At 45.1% G+C, this 22,190-nt stretch overlaps 1 protein-coding gene and 1 long non-coding RNA gene across 2 annotated transcripts in view; one reads left to right on the forward strand and one right to left on the reverse strand.

The window, feature by feature from the left end:
* Window positions 1-21,726, forward strand: part of LOC132532676 (uncharacterized) — a 37,646-nt gene extending 15,920 nt beyond the window's left edge. Inside the window, exon 3 of the long non-coding RNA XR_009544583.1 lies at window positions 21,378-21,726. This is a non-coding gene — a long non-coding RNA (uncharacterized LOC132532676). The remainder of the gene's footprint in view (window positions 1-21,377) is intronic.
* LOC103119514 (transmembrane epididymal protein 1A-like) lies at window positions 12,201-13,483 on the reverse strand. Its single transcript, XM_007529820.2, has one exon. The coding sequence runs from the start codon at window positions 13,187-13,189 to the stop codon at window positions 12,320-12,322; it is 870 nt and encodes a 289-aa protein (XP_007529882.1). The 5' UTR covers window positions 13,190-13,483; the 3' UTR covers window positions 12,201-12,319.
* Window positions 21,727-22,190: the final 464 nt, after the last annotated feature.

The raw sequence follows: 22,190 nt of genomic DNA on the forward strand, positions 1-22,190 counted from the left end.
AAAGATAATAATAAAAAAAACTTGAAGAAGAGGTTTTAAAATAAGAGAAAAATATATTTCAGTCAACTGGCCAAGCATGTGTTTTTAAAAATTACTTATTTTCTTGAGAAATGCCAAAGTACTGCTTAGCTCTAGCATATGGTGGTACCAGTGATTGAACTTGGGGACCTCTGGACCTCAAGCAAGGACTGTCTACTTAATCCCAAGTGTATGTTTCTTGTCAGTCATAGTATCCCAGCTTCCATTACTGAGAAAGAAGTTCTAGGCAAAGAGGTGGGAAAGTTCCAAGGAGGCAAAACTGAATCTACTGGGGGAAGGGAAGCAGAGGTCTCTCTCCCATATACTCATGTAGGTAAGTAAGTAAGTACATAAACAAATAAATAAATACACATGATCTTAACAAATACAACAGTTTGAGACTTCAAATTACACCATTGACTCAACATACAAACCAAAAATTCTCCAGCTAAAGTTGACAAAGGTGAACCCACCTGTATCAGCCAAGCTATTGTGATGTCTTAACCATCGAGGCCAGACTACATCAGCACCAGGCACTCGCTTTGTATTTACTGCTTTCTAGCTGTGTGGTCTGGGGTATGACCCTGAACCTCTGTGTCTGTTTCTTTGTCTGTAAAACCAGAATAATAATTGCACCAGCTTCAGAGGTTTGTTGTAGAAATACTTAGGATGGAGCCCAGTTATAAGAGGTCTGGCTGATGTGGATTTACTATTGACTGACTGTGTGCACCGTTTGCTCTGTATAATTAAGGCAGGGCCTCCACAGTGGGCTGGGGCCCCATAAAGAACTTCATACAGCCCTGATAATGTTTATGTGACTGCATTTTAATGTAAATCAGCTGTAGCTTAGATTGTAAACCACAGATGTGTGATTGTATCTTCATAAAAATTAATTGGTCTCTGCAGGGTAACACTGCTCCCAATGATATTTTGGAAATTTGTAAGGCTTTTTCTTTTTTCTTTTTCTCTTTTGGTCATAAAATAGGGGTTACTGTTAGCATTTACTGGTGCCAGATTCATGCGACAAAAGATTTCTCCTGTGTCCCTGAGGACTGTTAAATACAAGTGGAAAAACCTGTTTATTATGATTCAGTTCTAAGATCTGTCTAAACCCGGCATGTGGGTGAAAACCCTGCTTTTGAGTGCAGAACAAACTCCATTTTGACAAATGAACCAGAAGGTAGTTGCTAGTTTGCTCAGCAAATGGCATTAAGTACCATATTCCCCCAGAGGCATCAACTGTAAAAAGGAGGGAGAGAGTATAATGTGCTTTATCTACGATTACAGTAAGAACTTATCATTTTAAAGTTGAAGATGGCAATCATTGTATCATCAGGAAGACTATTTTATTTTATTTTTACAAGAGCCCTGCTCAGCTCTGGTTTATGGTGGTCCGTGGATTGAACCTTGGAGCCTCAGGCATGAGAGTCTTTTTTTTTTAAATTTCTTTATTGGGGAATTAATGTTTTACATTTAACAGTAAATACAATAGTTTGTACATGTATAACATTTCCCAGTTTTCCATATAACAATACAACCCCCACTAGGTCCTCTGTCATCCTTCTTGGACCTGTATTCTCCCCCCATCCACCCCAGAGTTTTTTTCTTTGGTGCAATACACCAACTCCAGTTCAGGTTCTACTTGAGTTTTCTCTTCTGATCTTGTTTTTCAACTCAGGCATGAGAGTCTTTTTGTAGAACCGTTACACTGTTCCCCCCTCCTGTATAATTGGAGTCACTCAATCTGGGCATCCTCGTCATCTTGATGGTGACTCCCCATTGCCATAGGAGCAGACTGGTCTTGGCTTTATGTCACAACACCAAACATAAAGGGAAAAATTCAACAAGACTCAGTGGAACACTGAGAAATTGGCTTTATATCTGTCCACATCTGAGCAGTGGGCAACATACCAGTTCTGTACCTGTATTTTTTTTTTAAGGACAATGAGTAGTGACCTCATTAAGATATAGTGAAGATCCTACTAAAACCCTATTTATTTTAAAATCTGTTTATTTAGTATAGAGACAGAAAAATTGAGAAGGAAGGGGTAGATGGAGGAGGATAAAGAGAGACACTTGCAGCACTGTTTCACCACTTGTGAAACTCCCCTCGCCTCCCAACACACACACACACACACACACACACACACACACACACACACACACACACACACCTGGGAACCGGGGGTTTAAACCGAGGTCTATAACATGTGCACTCAATCACATGTGCCACTGCATGGCCCCCAAAGTCCCATTTATAAAGTTGGTGGTATATGATGCTCTGGAGATTTCAAGGAAAAGCTTGTCCACTGGAATTTGCACTACACACTAAACAACATCTTTGAGTAGGAGGGAAAGTTGTTTCTGTTTCTTTTGAAGTAATATAAATACTTGCAAAGTAGGGTAAATAACATATTGTAAGAGAAAAAAATCAAATATGAGTGGTTACTTTTCTTTTTTTTTAATTTTTATTTATTTATTTATTTATTTTCCCTTTTGTTGCCCTTGTTGTTGTTATTTAGATAGGACAGAGAGAAATGGAGAGAGGAAAGGAAGGCAGAGGAGGGGGAGAAAGACAGAAACCTGCAGACCTACTCCACCGCCTGTGAAGCGACTCCCCTGCAGGTGGGGAGCCGGGGGCTTGAACCAGGATCCTTATGCCGGTCCTTGGGCTTCGCACCACGTGCGCTTAACCCGCTGTGCTACCACCCGACTCCCATATGAGTGGTTACTAAAATGATGGGGTGGGGGGAGAGAATCCAGCTGAGTGGCCCAGGAGGTGGAGCAGTGGGTAAAGTACTAGACTCTCCAGCATGAGGTCTTGAGTTCCATCCCTGGCACCTCCTGTGCCAGAGTGATGCTCTGGCTCTCTCTCCCATCCACCCACCCACCAATAAATAAATAAATAAAGCTTTAAAAAGTCCAGCTGAATTTTTTTTTTAATATTCCACCAAATTCTAATAATACTGTTCTAGGAAAAATCAACAAGATGGTGTGTGGAACCTCTGATGTGTGATGGGGTCAGCAAAGCACGTCCTCGTGGGGCTGTGGGGCTGTGGTTTCAGTTCCAACCCAGCCTCTATTCTCTGTTGCCTCAAGAAAGAAAATGATGCCAGGTCACAATAACAGCGGGGCTCAGCTTGACCAGGCATCACCCCGAGGTATAGGTGGGACCTGGGCTGCATCCTGTTTTTGTCAGGCCTCATTTTCTCTCTTCTGTATGTACTAACACAGAAGGAAGTGAGTGAAAATCAGGCCCCTCCTAGACCTCGCTCTGGGGTCTGTCCAGCAGCCAAGGGTGCTAGATGGCCAAGACCGGTTCGGGGACCTCTGTCCTTGCCAGGCACATTAGAACAGGTAAGTGTGGGGTGCAGTGCTGGAGAAGGTGCTGGGAGGGGGGCAGGCTCAGCTCCTATCCTTTCCCCCACCACATAGGGAAGCAAGCAAAACCTCACTGAGGACGGGGGGAGTGTCGAAGAGGGGAGGTTGCCAGGTTCGAGTCCCTGTTCTCCACCTGCAGAGGGGAAGCTTCACTAGCAGTGAAGCAGGGCTGCAGGTCCCTTCCTCTCTCTCCTCTTCAATTTCTCTCTGTTCTATCAGATAAAATACAAAGAAAAACAAAAGAAAAACATGGCCGCCAGGAGTGGTGAATTCACAGAGCTGGTACCAAGCCCCAGTGATAACCCTGGTAGCAATAAAATAAATAAATAAAATAAAAGAGGGGGGATTGCCAGAGTTATGGGGGCCTGTGGGGAAGGTAAATCTGGAGGGCAGGAGAGGAGCAGGAAGGAATCCTTGGGTGAGTGGTGAAATAAGGGTGGGCCCGGCCTTGTTGGTGTCCCTTTTGTATTCACACACTAGCAAGGAGAGAGCAAACCTCCCACAAGTACCGCCCAGAAACAGAGCCTGTGCCTAAGAAAGTGCAGCCTTCCAGGGAGACCAGTGCTCACTCCTGGGATACACTTCTAGTCCCACTTTCCAATATAGCTGGGGGCGGGTGAGGGGCGAGGGCGATGAGGGGGCGCTGGGATGCTCGTGCAGTAGAGTACACATTTTATTTTATTTTTTTATTTATTCCCTTTGTTGCCCTTGTTGTTTTTTTATTGTTGTAGTTATTATTGTTGTTGTCATTGTTGGATAGGACAGAGAGAAATGGAGAGAGGAGGGGAAGACAGAGAGGAGGAGAGAAAGACAGACACCTGCAGACCTACTTTACCTGTGAAGCGACTCCCCTGCAGGTGGGGAGCTGGGGCTTGAACCGGGATCCTTATGCCGGTCCTTGTGCTTTGTGCCACCTGCGCTTTAACCCGCTGCACTACAGCCCGACTCCCTAGAGTACACATCTTACCATGCCAGTGAGCTGGGTGACCTGCAGGGGGACCTTGCCCTGCAGGGTCTCTCCTCTCTCCCCCCTCTGTCTCTGTCTCTCTCCCCCTCCCCTTCCCAGTTAAAAAGAGAAGGGGGTAGGTAGGTGGTGGCACAACTGCTTGAGCGCACACACTACAATGTCAAGGACCTGGGTTCAAGCTCCCACTCCTCTGCCTGCAGGGGAGAAGCTTCATGAGCAGGAAGGCAGGGCTGCAGGTGCCTCTTGGTCTCTCTTCTTCTCCCTGCTTGATTTCTCTCTGTCCTATCGAACAAAATAAAAAGGGAATAAAGAAAGGAAAAAGGAAAACATAGCCACTGAGAGTGGTGGATTTGTAGTCCCCACACCAAGCCCTAGCGATAACTCAGGTGGCATTCAAAAAGAAGGAAAAGAAGGGGGGGGGGAGGAATCGTAGGAGGAGAAGGAAGATACGACAACAATCATCTGGAACTGATTTGCGGGCAAGCCCTTGTCCTTAGCAGCTGTCCTGCTGAGTCTTTTATCATACCACTTGATTTTTGACAGCTGTATCTCCTTGATGCAACCTGAACAACCTGAACAAACATGTGGGGCAATGCAGAACCAGTTTCACTGGTCGGTCTTGGGAGAATAAATTCCCTCCCAGTGTCCTGGAGACCATCCCCTGTGAGAGAAGGAAGAAAGGGGAGAAGTATTACCATTGATCCCTGCCTTTCCTCAGACCTCCTGGCTGCTCTTTTGTGGGTTCCCCTATAAATGCTCCCCTTCTGTCTCCCACTCCTGTATTCTGCTCCCCAGAGCTCTCTTCTACACCCAGTGCCCTGCTGTTGGCTGAACTCCTTGGGGTGGCCTTGATGACCAATTCTCACTCCCATCCTTGCCCTCTCTGCCCTCCTTTCTCTTGGTCGTGCATCCATCTGCTTCCAGAAAGGAACCTCAGCCTTTAAAGTTCTATGCATGTCACCTCTTCTACCCGCCCTCCCCCACCCCTGGGGTTTTCCACCAGGACTTTCCTCCCCAGCTGCCCAAGCTTTGGCTTCCTGCTCTTCCTCCCTCTGGCCTTGCAGCAGAGTTACTGGGCAAGAACCCTGGAGGCAGTCTCCCACCCATGCACTTTTCTCCTCCTCTCCTATCCCCAACCCCTGGCCAGCTTCCAAACTGTGCTCCCTGCCCCCAGGCCTGTTCTCCCAGGTGTGTGTGTATGTGTGTGTGTGTTAAAAATTTTTTTTAATTAGATAAGACAGACAGAAATTGAGAGGGAAGGGGGAGATAGAGAGGAAGAGAGAAAGAGAGACAACAGCAGACCTGCTTCACTGCTCATGAAATGTTCCTCCTGCAGGTGGGGAGTGAGGGCTCAAACCCAGATCCTTGTGTATGGTAACATGGGCATTTAACTAGGTGCACCACTGCCTAGTTTCTCCTCTCCCACCTTTCTACGTGCAGAGTTGGCCATGCCAGACTCAAACACCAAGGTCCAGCAACCCTACCATTGTCCACTTCTGTCAGTGCTTACTCTGCAGCCATGGGACTCTATCCTGGCCCTCTACCTCGTTCCTGACTCTTTCCCTGTCTCCGGCCCTCCTACCACAGTGGTTTGCTGCACACACAACATTCTCTCACAGATCTTCCTCAGCATGAAAGAAAGGGTCTGGCCTCCATCTGGGTCACCTCATCATTGCCAGAAGAACATGGACTCTCACAGACAGGGAGTGCTCTGTCAGTAGTGAATGACTGCTTGAGTGAATGCATGGAATACGTGAACATGTGATAACCCATGCAGGCCAGCCAAATGAGAACAGCAAAAGGAGTCTGTCTGTCTGTCTGTCTGTCTATCTATCTATCTCTAGCTGTTCAGCACTTGCTGTATCAAGACCTTAATCCACCACCATATATTTTGGTCAAGACACAAAAGCAGGCAGAGGAGTGAGGAAGCTTTATTTTATTTATTTATGTATTTATTTATTTTACCAGAATATATTGTTCATCTCTGGTTTGTCATGGTACCGGGGACTGGACTAGGAACCCTTGGTACCTCAGGCATGACAGTCTTTTTCCATCACCATCATGCTATCTGACCAGCCCAGGAGTGGGGAGGTGTTCTAGTGGAGAAAGGCACTGGTCTGAGTGGAAAAGTGCATATTTGGTGTTTTCTGGTTGGTTTGACATTGGAAGTGGAGTAAGACTAGGGAAGCTCTAGTTATTAATCAAGTCCTAGCCATTCTAGGTAATTATTACAAGGGTAAAAAATTATTACAGGTGTTATTGTTTGGCTTCTGAGACTTGACAATTAGAAATAGTTGAATTTCTATAAGTCTGACTTACTGATAGTAACGTACTTCATGGGCTGGCTACTGTAGAGTAATGGCTGATTCTCGGGCAGGTTGCTGCAGATAATGGATCAGAGTCATATCCTATACTGCCCCTTTGCATGATCAGTCTCTTATGCTAGTGTTTACTGAGCATGAACTATGCTCTGCATTGAGTGTTGTATGGACAATAATACCTCATTTATTCCTCACAATACCTCCCTGGGGTCGGATGAGCATTTCTGCTCGACCTCAATCACTTCTTCCTTCAGAGCTCATGCTATGCACTCTCCAGTCTTCTAGCCCTCCCAGTGCCTCATGGCCTTTGCACGACGGGACCAGGGAAGGGCTGGTAATGCCATCTGGAATCTGAAGACAGACTGGAGGCAGCATTTCTTCTTCCTCAGCATTGGATCTTTGAGGCTTTCCTCTGGAAGGATTCTGTTTCCCTTAGACATGTCATTTCATTGCTCAATCCCTTCTCAGTTCTAGATTTCTTCATCTGCTGAGGGCTAGACCTTCAAAAGTCTTCGGTAACTCATGTCCCAATACATCAGTCTTCAGAAGAAGGTGAGGTCTCACCAGAATGTCTACATCCTAGCATCTACTTTGTGATTAAAGCAATTTCTTCCTGTTTCAGCTCTCTCAGTAATTAAGTCTGGGAGAGGATGTTGTCTTTGATTTTAAAATGTGTTAAAATAATTTCAGGAATTTTAAGATGTCTGAAATGTGTTCCATGACTAATCCAGCCTCCACAATGTTTTCTCAGCCTATAAAATGCATCAACTACTTGCCTCACCCTTTCTAGAGAGAACAGAGAATGGAAGACACCCACAAAGAATTATATAGTCATGGTCACACTCTGGTCAGATTCTATAGTGAGGAATTTCCTTTAAAATGAAGTACCGATGAAGTGCCTTTCGGGAAGATCTTCAAAACCCATGGCAAACACAGTTGACATAAATCATGTTTGGCCATTCTCTGATGAACCAGATGTGATAGTTAATTTCATGTGCCAATTTCACTATAGAGTGCAATATTTGGTTAAACACCATGCCATGTGTCTGTATATATTTTTCTCTTTAATTTTTTTAATTATCTTTATTTATTTATTGGATAGAGACAGCCAGAAATTGAGAAGGAAGGGGAAGATAGAGAGGGAAAGAGACAGAGAGGCACCTGCAGCCCTGCTTCACCACTCGTGAAGTTTTCCTCCTGCAGGTGGGGACCAGGGGCTCGAACCCAGGTCCTTGAGCACTGTAACATGTGCACTCAACCAGTTGCATCACTGTCCGTCCCCTTGTGTATTTATATTTTATTTTAGTGTTTAAAATATTTTATTTATCTGGAGGCCAGGTGGTGGTGCACCTGGTTGAGTACATATGTTACCATGCACAAGGACCTGGGTTCAGGCCCTAAGTCCCCACCTGTAGGCGGAAGCTTCATGAGCAGTAAAGCAAGTCTGCTGGTGTCTCTCTCTCTTCATTTTTTTTTCTGCCTCGAGGATTATTTCTGGGGCTCAGTGCCTGCACTACAAATCCATTGCTCCTGGAGGCTATTTTTTTTCCTTTTGTTGCCCTTGTTGTTATTGTTATTGCTATCATTGGTGCTGGACAGGAGAGAAATGTAGAGAGAAGGGGAAGACAGAGGTGGGAGAGAAAGACACTTGCAGACCAGCTTCACTGCTTGCGAAGTGATCCTCTGCAGGTGGGGAACCAGGGGCCTGAACTGGGATCCTGACATCGGTCCTTGAGCCATGTGCTCTTAACCTGCTGTGCACAGCCAGGCCCTCTCTCTTCATTTATGTCTCCCCCATCCATCTCAGTTTCTCTCTGCCTCTATCCAACAAATTAAAAAATTATTAAAATATTTTATTTATTTGTATTTACTTTTTTTTGTTTAATGAAAGACACACACACACACACACATACACACACAGAGCATTGCTGAACTCTGGGTTATGGTGGTGCTAGTGATCAAACTTGGGACATAAGAGCCTTAGGCATAAAAGTCTTGCATAACACAACTGTGTATTTTAAAGATATGGTTAACATTTAAATCAGTGGACTTTAAGTAAGCAGATTACTCTCCAAACAATGGGTAGACTTCATCCAATCAACTGAAGGTCAAAAGAGAAAAGACTGAAGATCCACAGGAAGAAGGACTGCTCCCTCCTGCCTATTATCTTCAGATTTAAGATGGCAGCATCAATTCTCCAACTTTCCCCTAGGTCTCTGGTCTGCTGGCCTGTTATGCAGCAGTCCCCATATCTTCACAGGCCAGTTCCATAAAAGCTTTATCTAAACATACCCAGTTGGCCTTGTATCTCGGAACAATCCTGACTAGTACATGGCCAGACAGACTTGTAGGACAAAAAGTCCCCCATGCAGGAGAGAAGACCAAGAATGAAATCCAGTCCTGCACACTACTCCCCACTTCTTTCCTAGTCACCAGCTTTCCACATCCCACCTCGTTAAATCAGGCCCATCATCTGATAACACTCATTGACATTTGCTGAGTTCAGTGACTTTCAGCCAGTAACTAGTGTCTTAAACTTCTTGCTTCCAAGTTGAAGAAGGCTAAGTCTTACTAAACACTACCCTGGATTAAAGAATGCTCCACTAGCTGGAGCTGCATTACATCCTGAGTGTAAGTCCCTGCTAAGTGTTCAGGTGCTGTGGAACCTAAAGTTTACACAGTTTAGAGGTTCCTCTTTAGGAAATAGAATCCTGGTATGTCTTACTTCTGAAGCTTTTAAGCTCTGGTAGCTTTTGGGCACAACTGGTTCTGCTTCTAGACTTTTTAATTTAAAAGAAGTGGAGACAAAGGCAGGTGTAGATAGCATAATGATTATGCAAAGAGACTCTTGAGCATGAGGCTCCAAAGTCCCAGGTTCAATCCCCTGTGCCACCATAAGCCAAAACTGAGTAGTGCTCTGGTTAAAAAAAAAGAAAGAAAGAAAAGGTGGGCTGGACAGTAGCACAGCAGGTTAATCGCACATGGCGCTAAATGCAAGGACCTGAGTAAGGATCCCATTTGGAGCCCCTGGCTTCCTACCTGCAGGGGGACCTGTACTTAACCTGCTGCGCTACCTCCTGACTCCCTCTTTTTTTTTTTTTTTATCATTGTTGTGGTTATTATTGTTGTTGTTATTGGATAGAACAGAAATAAGTTCAGAGAGGAGGGGAAGACAGAGAGGGGGAGAGAAAGATAGACACTTGCAGACCTGCCTCACCTCTTGTGAAGTGGCCCCCCTGCAGGTGGGGAGCTGGGGGTTTGAACCAGAGCCTCATTCCTTGCACTTTGTGCCATGTGCACTTAACCCACTGTGCTACCGCCTGAACCCCATCCCCATTCCCTTCTCTTTCTTCCAGGATTTCCTCCCCCCCCCCGCCTTCCCCCTTATGAGTTGCCAGACCCTTGTCCCACTTACACCCCCCTCTGCCTGAACTCCATCAGAGCTCCAGACCTATTTTCTGTGCTCCTTCCTGCACACTGTTGCTTGAGGGTGTGTTCCGTGCTATCATTAATGATGGTGCAGCCAGTGACCTTCTAAATGCCTCTCTGTATTTTCTAAAGCCTTTCAGTGTTTGAGGGCAGTTGTTCTGGCTACCTGAGAAGCACATAATTGCAGCTGCTGTGAGAGTGGACACACACTCCCCAATGTCTCCACCCCTTTCTCCATAAGGAAGCCCAGCACCTCCTCCTCGCCACCTCTAGGACTAGCAGATGCTGAACTATATTATACAGAAGCAGTCTTGCCATCGGAAGTGGTGGCTTTGCCATCACACGCAGGGCCAAGCACTCATACAACTGGCCCCCTGCATGTCACTGAGGATGGGGCTTTCCTAGCACCCATTCATTCTCCTTGCTGGAAATGCCTGCAAGCTATAGGTGGTCACCACGCTCAGGTTTTCTGTCATCTGTGTTCCCGTATCTTTAGGTTCCCTGAGGGAACATGTGCCCCACATTTTCTGAGGTTGGTCTTTCTGCTCCCACCAACTGAAATCCGAGCCTCTCCTTGAATCTTGCCTAAGAATCTCTCATGCAACGGGCCGGGCTGAAGTGCAGCTGGTTAAGCGCACATAGTGCAAAGCTTAAGGACCAGAGCAAGGATCCCAGTTTGAGCCCCTGGCTTCCCACCTGCAGGGGAGGGGGGGTCACTTCACAAGATGTGAAACAAGTATGCAGGTGTCTATCTTTCCCCCTTTTTGTCTTCCCCTCCTCTCTCCAGTTCTCTCTGTCCTGTCCAACAATAGTAGCAAAAATAATGGGAAAAAAATGGTCACCAGGAACAGTGAATATGTAGTCCAGCCACCGAGCCCCTGAAATAACCCTGGAGGCAAAAAGTAATAATAATAATAATAATAATAATAATAATAATAATATCACTCATGCAAGACTAGTAATGGAATTAGGTCTCTAATAGAAGAGTAGAGATCATAGAGGGGCTTTACATTACAACAAAAAGCAAGCAGCTTTTTGCTTTTGTTTGAAGGCTATTTAAGAGTATACATTAAGGGGCTGGGACACAGCATCATGGTTCTTCAAAAGACTCGTACCTGAGAGATCCCGGGTTCAGTCCTCAGCTCCACCATAAGCCAAAGCTGAGTAGTGCTCTGGTCTCTGTCTCTCTCATTAAAATAAAATAAATAAAATATCTAAAAATATACATTAAAGATTTTTCTGTTAAATATACTTCAAAATCTTTTTTCCCAGATGTGAACCCCTGCTACATTGACTGACACCCTTTTCTCCTTGTCCCTTGCTCCCTGGTTAGTAACCACATTCTGTTTTATTTTTAAATAAGACTACTGGGTACTCACCATGCCAGAGGGGGAAAAAGAGAGAGAGAAAAAGAAGAAGAAGGAGAAGAAGAAGAAGGAGAAGGAGAAGGAGAAGGAGAAGAAGAAGAAGAACAAGAACAAGAAGAAGAAGAAGAAGCGGAGGAGGAGGAGGAGGAGGAGGAGGAAGGAGAAGTAGTGGAGGAGGAAGAAGAAGAGGAAGAAGGAGAACAGGAAGAAGGAGAAGGAGAAAGAGAGATAGAGAAGAGCATCAAACTTTTCTTTGGCATAGTGAGGTCTGGGCTTAAAGACAGATTTTGAGCCTGGCAAAGCAAGTGGACTGTCTAGCGAGCTGTCTTGCCTGCTCTGACTGCCTCCCGTTGAGATCAGCAAAACAATCACAGCCTGCTCTTTATCCAGCTATACTTAGGGAAGAAGCCAAGGGAAGCAAAGAGAACAGAAGCTCTGGCTATGGTGCAAAGCTAGACCCCCTCTGGTTCTCTCATCAGTGCACTCTTATCAGCACAGGCAGACATGTGTCCACACCAACCCAGCTCTGCCTCAGACAGAATGGTCCCCAACTCTCCCTCCATTGGCTGTCTGCCTCCCTCTGCTCCCTCAGGTCACTTCCTCCTCTTGGATCCCCAAGAACTGTCAGAGGAAAGTTTCCCTCCTTGTTGTCACCTTAAGTTGTGTCCACAGCCAGAAATCCAATTGCTCAGCAGTGACACAGGAAAGACAGTGAGCTTAGTGGGGGACACAAGTTGTCCAGGAGACAGGTTTATTCATCAGGGAGGGAAAGCCATACAGCAGGTCCCAGTGGGACAGTGCAGTGCTCCACACACGGTGAGCACGCCACTGCCCACCTACACCCCTTTGTCCAGCAGCTCAGCCTCTGGCCTGAGCTTGTCCAGCTCTTCCCTGCTGGGGCACAGCTGGTACCTGGCATCCTCCCTGGAGGAGCAGTGACGGAGCCAGAGGCTGCAGAGGCCATAGACAGTGGCCAGCAGGATGACCGCCAACCCCAGGTGCCAGCAGAAGAAGAGCACAATGAAGGACAGGTCGGTGGGGTTGTCGGAGCGCCAGGGCTGCCTGGTGGGTGGTACATAGATCAACACCCCCAACTGCACCAGCCAGCTGCCCACCACCAGCATCAGCCAGCTCTTGAGCACCCAGAGTGCCGGCTGGTGGGGCATCCATACCTCCACAGCCAGCATCAGGCTCAACAGTGCTATGGGCAGGAGTAACAGGAGGTGAATGTGGATTTCCACGATGTCCTTGTGGGCCACATGGCTGACCATGACCAGCACCAGCACAGAGCAGGCCAGCGACTCGACTGCCCGCTCCAGCTTCAGGCTGGGCCAGGCCTGGCACACTTGGGTCACCACGTCCACCAAGCCACTGAGCGCAAAAAACCCATACATGGTGGCATGCTGCCAATTTTCCTTGAACAGGAATGGCCGCCGGGGATCCGTCAGGTCTATCAATTTCAGCCGGTTCGATCCTGGGGGATAGAAGAACTCAAGCAAGATGAACTGCAAACTGAAGACCAGTTTCGCCGTCCCTATCACGGGCAGCCGCTGCCACCACCTGTGTCCTTGCTTCTCCCTGAGGGACCAAGGCGGTGTGAGAATCTTCTGTCCCCGGAGTAGTGCCAGGGATGTGATCATGGAATAGTAGAGGGCAAAGATGACAAAGAGTATCCCTATAAGCAAGTGTCCCTCGAAGGTACCCATTCTCTCAGTCTGAGGCAAGGGACCGGCAGGAAGCAGCCACCTTCTTGAGCTCCCTGGCAGGCAAGAGTGTGGTGTGCTCCTGTCTGGGACCTGGATCTACATCTTCCACACCCAGACAGACTCCACTTCCTGCCTGGAACGCCTGAGCCACTCCCTAGATTGTGTCCCTTTCAGGGAGATGACCTATCACTGCGTTCTTAACTGAGATGAAGTGATACTGCCTTGCTGCGTTTTAGACGTTCTCAGAGCCATTTCTTCCAGCTCCTGCCTTTTGGCTTAGGAACATCCTTCCTGTACTCATCCCGTGGCTGTATTGTGAAGAATAAGAGTTATCTGGTCTTGCAGGTTCATAGCTTGGAATGATTCATACTTTAAGCCTCACCTCATACCTGCTTTGAGCACTAGTTATGTATGACACTAGACATTAGACTTTAGTATGGGTGCTGGGGTGAAGTCAGATTTTGGGGTCTGCTGGGATGGGATAAAATATGTGTTGCATATATTCTTGAATTGTGTGTGGGGGTCCACAGTCCACAGGCAGCATGTGAAAGTCTACATGTCTATCTGTTTCCTTTTTAAATGTTTTTAGTTTTTATTTTTTTTTATTTTTTATTGCCACCAGAGTTATCACAGGGGCCCAGTGCTTGCATGGTGAATCCACCACTGCCTGCAGCCATTTTCTTTTCTTAACTTATTTTTGACAGAGACCAAGAAAATTGATAGGGAAGGGGAGATAAAGAGGGAGAAAGAGAAGTACCTGCTTCCCTGCTTCATCACTTGTGAAGCTACCCTCTCACCTGCAGGTGAGCGCTATAGGCTTGAACTTGGGTCCTGGACTGAGTACTACGTGTGCTCTATCAGGTGCTCCATCAGCTGGCCCTGTCTGAGCTCTTCCAAGATTCATGTGTCAAAGCCCTAACCCCAGTGTGATGGTTACCTGGAGGTGCTGTCATTTAGAAACAGTTAGATTTAGATCAGCTCATCAGGGTGGGATTCCCATAATGGGATCAATAGCCTTAAAAAAAGCTGAGGAGACATTGGAGCTCTGCTTTGTAAGGACACAGTGGGAAGGTGGTCAGTGGCAAAGCAGGAAGAGGGGAAGAGGGTCTATGCCAGAAAACAAATCAGCTAGCACTCTGATCTGTGGACTTAGAGAAAAAAAGGGTTGCATTGGATCGACCTTCTCGTGGTGCATCCCGTGAGTACCCATTCATTGGGGAAACTGATGATCCTTCCTAGCCGACTGAATCCACATGGATCCCAGTCACTTTCAAAGCCAGCAACAAGCAGCTCCTGACAGCTTTGCTGTTGACTGGCTACGGAAGAAGGGCAAACACTAGAAGAAGAATAAGAGAGAGAAAAAAAAAAAACACCCATGGAGTTTGAGGGAGAAAAAACAAAACCCTGGTCGAGAAGCAATTACAGAAGCCAAACCTCCCAACTTCTGCACCCCATAAAGATTTTTGGTTCATACTCCCAGAGGGATAAAGAATAGGGAAACTTCCAATGGAGGGGATGGGATACAGAACTCTAGTGGTGGGAATTGTACCCCTCTTATCCCACAATCTTGTCAATCATTTTTAAATCACTGATGAGAGAGAGAGAGAGAGAGAGAGAGGAAGAAAGAAAAAAAGAAAGAAAGAAAGAAAGAGAGAAAGAAAGGGACAGAAAGAATGAACCAGTGAAAAGGAAAACAGCCACCAGGAGTGGTGGATTCATGGTGCCAGCATCTAGCTTTAGTAATAACCCTGGTGGCAATAAATAAGGTATTGATAAGCAAAAACAAAAAACCCCTGCTCTTTGAACCTCTCTGTGGGATTTGTTGTTGTTGTTGTTGCTGTTGTTATGGAAACCCAAGCTGACTAAAATACTAACTCATAAGTTGTTTAAGAATTTGAGGTTTAATTTCCATGAATTTGTAAATCTTCCAGTGTTCCTACTGTTAGTGATGCTTAACTTCATCCCATGGTAGTTGGAGAAACTACTTCCATGATACGATCTTTTTTTTTCTTCTTCTTTTAAAAAAATATTGATTTATTTTCCCTTTTTTTGCCCTTGTTGTTTTATTGTTGTAGTTATTATTGTTGTTGTCGTTGTTGGATAGGACAGAGAGAAATGGAGAGAGGGAGGGGAAGACAGAGAGGGGGAGAGAAAGACAGACACCTGCAGACCTACTTCATCGCCTGTGAAGCGACTCCCGTGCAGGTGGGGAGCCGGGGGCTTAAACCAGGATCCTTGAGCCTGTTCTTGTGCTGCACTACCGCTCTACTCTCGATACGATCTTAAAAAGCTCACTGAGACTTCACTTGTAGCCTAGCATGTCTCTATCCTGGAGAATTTCCCATGTGCAACTTGAGAAAAATGTGTGTTCTGTTGTCACTGGGTAAGATGCCCATATGTGCTAGTTACAGGTAATTGGTTTACTGTGTTGTTCAAGTCCTCTGGTTTCCCCTCTGTCTGGTCATTTGAGGTATTACCCAGAGGGTTATTGAATTTTCCAACTATAATTGTAGAAGCATTTATCCCTTCAATAGTGTCTTAAGTTCTCAATGTATTTGAGGGTTGTTATTAGGTGGAGGAAATGGTTGTAATTGTTACATAATTGTTAACTGTATTAACCTTTTAATAATATATAGTATTCTTCTTTGTCTCATTAACTTTTATGATGTCTATTTTGTTTGATGTTAGTTGACCCATACCTGCTCCCTTTTATTTTTTAATTTTTTTTTTATTTAAGAAAGTATTAATTAACAAAACCATAGGGTAGGAGGGGTACAATTCCACACAATTACCACCACCATATCCCACCCCCTCCCCTGATAGCTTTCCCACTCTCTATCCCTCTGGGAGCATGGACCCAGGGTCATTGTGGGTTGCAGAAGGTAGAAGGTCTGGCTTCTGTAATTGCTTCCCCACTGAACATGGGCGTTGACTGGTCGGTCCATACTCCCAGTCTGCCTCTCTCTTTCCCTAGTAGGGTGTGTCTCTGGGGAAGCAGAGCTCCAGGACACATTGGTGGGGTCTTCAGTCCAGGGAAGCCTGGCCGGCATCCTGATGACATCTGGAACCTGGTGACTGAAAAGAGAGTTAACATACGAAGCCAAACAAGTTGTTGAGCAATCATGGACCCAAAGCTTGGAATAGTGGAGAGGAAGTGTTAGGGGGGTACTCACTGCAAACTCTAGTGTACTTCTGCTTTCAGGTATATATTTTGCAATAGTTTATGGATACGTGTGAACATATGCTCTCTCTCACAGAAACTGGTGTATATCTAGGTTTTGGGACTTTGTTAGAAAGTGAACCACCTGAGATGAAATTAGAGTATACTATGAAAGGAAAGGTCTCACCCGAGTAATGAAGTTGAAGGGTTGTCATTCCACACGTGAAGTCTCTGGACACAGTCTGAAGTGAAGCATGTTGAGGTGGCCATCGTTGTGTTGATTAGGTTGTGATCGGCAGATGCAATATTATTTGATATGGATTGGGAGAGGCATACGGGAAAGTGGGCCCTATCCAATGGTTCCAGAACTGGGGGAAGTAGGGGCTCTATAGTGGAGATGTGAGGTTCCTGCTGTCTTAGGGTTCAAAAAGACAATCGATAGTTAATGTTATCATCACATTGTTTGGTAATTGGGTTAACTTTGAAAAGTCTCTTTGTTAGGGTTTGCTGTACAGTACCTAGTATCTTGTATATATCTGTGCTATTGGTTGCTTCTGATCTACTTGGTCTAGGATTTTGAGAGAGTCCGCATATCAATTACACAGCCTATATATTGAAAAGATTCAGTTTGTGTCTTGAAAAACTTCGAGACATACAATCAATTTTCCCCCTCGTATTAATTAACTAGTGATTTATATGTCTACATTTTGCTAGGAGTGTACATAAACACCATTCCCACCACCAAAAGACTGTGACCCATCCCTCCCACCCACTCCCACCCTCCACTGGCCCAGGAAGCTGCATGTCCACCCCTCACCACAGGATTTTTACTTTGGTGCCCTAATCTGCTCCCTTTTAATTAGTATTTGCATGGAATAGCTTTTCCTATCTTTTCACTTTCAATCTTGGTGTCTTTGGGGCTAAAGTGGACTCACTTGTAGATAGCACATGGTTGGTTATTTTTACTCATTCTTCCAAGCATGTTCTCTCTCTCTCTTTTTAGGAGAAGTTAATCCAGTTACTGATTCAAAGCAAATACTGATAAGAAGGAATTGATATTTTACTAGTAGCTATATGCCTTACAAGGTTTTTATTTTTGAATTAAACCCCCAGCGTTATTATCTCCTTTTGCATTTTCATGAGCTTCTATACTGAAGTGTTTTCATCCTGTTCTCACTGCCTCTTGCACATAAACTCTAGCTATTTTCATTGTGGTTCCTATGGGGATTACATTTAACATCCTAAAGTTAAAGCAATTTAAATAGAATTTGTGCCAGCTCAACTTTAAGACTACGCTAAATCCTTCTGCTATCTTCTTCTTCTTCCTCTTCTTCTTCTTCTTCTTCTTCTTCTTCTTCTTCTTCTTCTTCTTCTTCTTCTTCTTCTTCTTCTTCTTTTTCTTCTTTTTATTTTTTTAACCTCCAGGGTTATTGCTGGGGCTCGGTGCCTGCACTACGAATCCACTACTCCTGGACGCCATTTTTTCCCGCTTTGTTGCCCTTGTTGTCATCATTGTTGTTATCATTGCTGTTGTTGTCGTTGGATAGGACAGAGAGAAATTGAGAGAGGAGGGAAGGTAGAGAGGGGGAGAGAAAGACAGACACCTGCAGACCTGCTTCACCGCCTGTGAAGCGACTCTCCTGCAAGTGGGGAGCTGGGGGCTTGAACCGGGATCCTCCTGCCGGTCCTTGCGCTTTGTGCCATGTGCGCTTAACCCACTGCACTACCGCCCGACCCCCTTGCTATCTTCTTCTGTTCTCATTTCCTTTAAATTGATTTCACAGAATTGCATCATTATTATGCATTGTGCAACAAAGGCAGAAATCACTAATTGTTCTTGATCCACTAGACTTATAAACTGTGTAGAAGATGTGGCCACATCACATTGCAGAATTTGGTTCTCTCTCTCCCTCTCTCTCTCTAATAAATCTTTTAAAGATTATGTAGAAAACAAAAGGTGGAGTTAGACACTGAAGTCACCATAACCCCAGCTTTTATAGTCGCTTTTTTTTTTTTTTTACTGAAATGTGTTCTTTCATTTCAACCTGAGACTACTTTAGCATTTCTTGCAGGGAAACTTTAGTAGTAATGAACACCTTCAGCTTTTGCTTATCTTGGAATGTCTTAGATTTTTCCCTCACAAGAACAGTTTTTGCCAAATATAGGATTCTTGGTTGACTGTTTTTTCCCCTTCGGCATTTTGAAGATGTCAGTCCTTCTCCTTCTCCTTCTCCTTCTCCTTCTCCTTCTCCTTCTCCTTCTTCTTCCTCCTCCTCTCCTTCTCCTTCTTTGTCTTCATCTTCTTCATTGGGGATTTAAAAAAAAATATTTTAAAATCATTTTCTTCTGATCTACAATATTTCTTTATTTTTAATTATTTTATTTTATTCTTTTAACCAGAGCACCACTCAGCTCTGGCTTATGGTGGTGTGGTGGATTAAACCTGGGACTTCAGAGCCTCAGGCATGAGAGTCTGTTTGCATAACCATTATGCTATCTACCTCCACCCTCTACAATATTTCTAATTAGAAACTGATGATAATGTTATTGAGGCTCTTGTATGTGATGAACTGAGTTTTTCTGTCTCTCTTGCTCTCTCTCTTTAATGCAATGCTGGGAATCAAACCCAGTTTCTTTCTTGCGTGTGGTCAGTATCACTGATCCACCACCTCCCTAGTCTAATTTTTATTGTATATTTTAAAGAGGAAGAAAGTAACATCAAAGCATAAAAGGTTGCATCACCCAGAAGTTGACCTATTTCTATCTCTGGTGCTTTTATGTGGTGCCAGGGGATAAACCAATGGATTTACCCTTGGTAGGTGTGTACTTAACCCACTGAGTCACCTCCTGGACCCTAAGATTCACTCTGGCTTGGGCTTTCATCAGATTGATTATAATGTTTCTTGATGTAGACTTCCTTAGGTATTATTTCAAAAATCTGAGAAGTTAGGGGGTTGGGTGGTAGTGCACCAGGTTAAATGAACATAGTACGAAGCTCAAGGTCCCGAGCAAGGATTCTGGTTTGAGCCCCAGGTCCCCACTTGCAGTAGGGTCGCTACACAAGTGGTGAAGCAGGTCTGCAGGTGTCTATCCTTCTTTCCTCCTCTCTACCCCCCCCCTCAATTTCTCTCTGTCCTATCTAACAACAACAAAAAAATCTGAGTTTTCAGGCATTATTTATTTATTTAAAAAAATCAATCAATTTATTTATTATTGGATAGCAACAGAGAAATTGAGAGGGAAGGGGGAGGTAGAGAGGGAGAAAGACAGAGAGACAGAGAGACACCTGCAGCCCTGCTTCACCACCCATGAAGCTTCCCCCCCGCAGGTGGGGGCAGGAGACTCGAACCCAGGTCCTTGTACATTGTAACATGTGCCCTCAAGCAGGTGTGCCACCACCTGGCCCCTCTTTTTTATTAGTTATTTAATCTTGATTTACAAAACTGTAAGATAATAGGGAGATGATTCCATAGAGTTCCCACCACAGAGACTCTACGGTCCCATTCCCTCCACTGGAAACTAGTAGTTCTCCCAGAGTCACTGCTGTGGGCTGCTTCCATAAGCACATATCTGTATCTATTTATAACTATATCTACCTTTTTCACCACTTTTCAATGGTCTTGCTTTCACTTCCTATCTAAGTCACCCCTATACCTATTACTATTTCTAGCATCTTTCCTTTTTTCCCTCTATTCTCTCTCAGATAAGAGAAACAGTGCTTGGCTTTCTCTAGTGTTTGCCAGATTTGCTTCCCTTTAATTGCTGGTATAAAAACAAGACTCCTAGTGACAAACACTTTGGGCCCTGGTGTAATGTGGCATAGAGCCCTCTGGTTTACTTCCCCTATCACTTACCCCTCTGGGAGCATGGATCAAAATTCTTTTTAGGGTGCAGAAGGGGGGCGTTCTGACTTCTTTAATTGCTTCTCCATTGGACATGGGCATTGGCAATTCAATCCATACCTGCAGCCTGTTTCTATTTTCCCTTAGTGGGTTAGGGCTCTGGGGAGGTGAGGGTCCAGGAAGCATTGGTGAGACTGTCTGCCTGGGGAAGTCAGGATGGTCTCATGGTAGCATCTGGAACTTGGTGGCTGAAATGCAGTAAGATGGAAAGTAGGACAAATGAAACAGAAGGGGAGAGAGACAGACAGAGAGAAAAAAAGAGAGACCACAGTAGCACTTCACCATTTGTGAAGCTTCCCCTAGTATTATGCATGTTGCTCTCAAGTGGTGTCAGGATGCAGGGTCCTCATGCAGGTTAGAGTGTATGTTCTGTTGGGTGACTCATCTCCTCTCTCCTCTTTTTTTTATTTCCTGTATCTTTATTGACATCTCCATTTTGTTCCTACACTGTTCTATTGACCCTGCCCCTGAACAAAGGGGTAGAGTTTGATGGCAGCTGTATCAAACCCACAAGGGAAGGTCACAAGGATTGGGGCTACACCAAGATCACAGTGACAAGATAGGTATCTGATGGGACACTCCTCTGAAATAACAAGAGGTGAGGTTGCATCATTTGCAACAAAATAGGTGGGATTGGAGGTGTTATGCTAAGTAGGTAAAGAGGTGGAGGGCAGCTTCTGGGAGGTTTTGTTGACATGTGGAGTACAGATGAGTAAAGCAAATGAACTTGGGAGAACAATGGGAACAAACTGTCTCTTAGGCTTCATGAGAACAATGGTGGGCGAAGCCCAGAACTTTGGTGAAGGGGGTGGTGACTTATACGATCATGCATGGCTGTGAAATCACACCCCTGGAATCTTACAATAATTTTATAAAGCTCTGTGAAATCACTAATAAAAAGAAGAAAATAAATCATAGGTGGAAATTGGCCCTCCATAGTGAGGAATCATATCACAAATTTGATACAGATCTTTCCTACCATTCTGAAATCTGCATCTATCTGTCTCTGCTATGTGATGGGGGTGTGTGTCTCTCTCTGACTCAGGGCCAGGTGAACTCCTACTCCCATCCCTCCTCTCCCCCACCTTGTTATCTGATAGTTTTCTGTGCGTTTCCTGTTTTGCAGAAACAAACAAGGAGCTCTTCTTTGAACAAGGCCTGGGTCATGCCTCAGTTAGTACCCGTGTATATGAAGTTCCTTTGTAATGAAGTCAGTGCAAATAAAAAGAGGGGTTCGAGAATCACACGGAAACACCATTGATGGGAACCATATGTCTAAGTGGCCACATTCCAGTCAGCAGGATGCGTGCGCAGATGGGCTGCTCTAAATTCCTCTGCTCCCAGCTCCCCTTTGGTCCACAGAGTCCTTCCGGCAGAAAGGACTCACCTTTATTGCCACTTCCCTCAGGGACTGTGGATGCTGCTCTGGAACTGGTGATATATATTTAATTAATGAGAAAGATAGGAAGAGAGAGAGAGAGAGAGAGGGAGAACCAGACATCACTCTAGTACGTGTGCTGCAGGAGCTTGAACACAGGACCTCCTGCTTGAGAGTCCAATGCTTTATCCACTGTGCCACCTCCTGGACCACTCTGGAACTTGTGTTCACTCACCAGCTGCTCTCTCTGAGTCCTCCAGGCTTTGCACTGAAGACTGTGTCTGATAACAGCCACGCTTTTGAGCAGTTTTCAGCAGTAGATGAGCTCCATTCACTGTGACAATCTCAGCCAGTCATTTCAAGCTCTCTCATCTCCAGCTGAGAATGGAAATCTTCAGTTTTACCCAAGTTCAAGGGAATTTTAGGCACCAACTAGCCAGCAGGTGCTCAGATGTGGACAAAATAAAAAAATAAAATAAAATAAACTTGACATTTGTGTAAAATCACAAAAGACTTTAAGAAAGTAGCCAAAACTATCCTGGGGAGGGGAGGACAAGTATC

The sequence above is a fragment of the Erinaceus europaeus genome, chromosome 14, assembly GCF_950295315.1.
Source record: "Erinaceus europaeus chromosome 14, mEriEur2.1, whole genome shotgun sequence".
NCBI lineage: Eukaryota > Metazoa > Chordata > Mammalia > Eulipotyphla > Erinaceidae > Erinaceus > Erinaceus europaeus.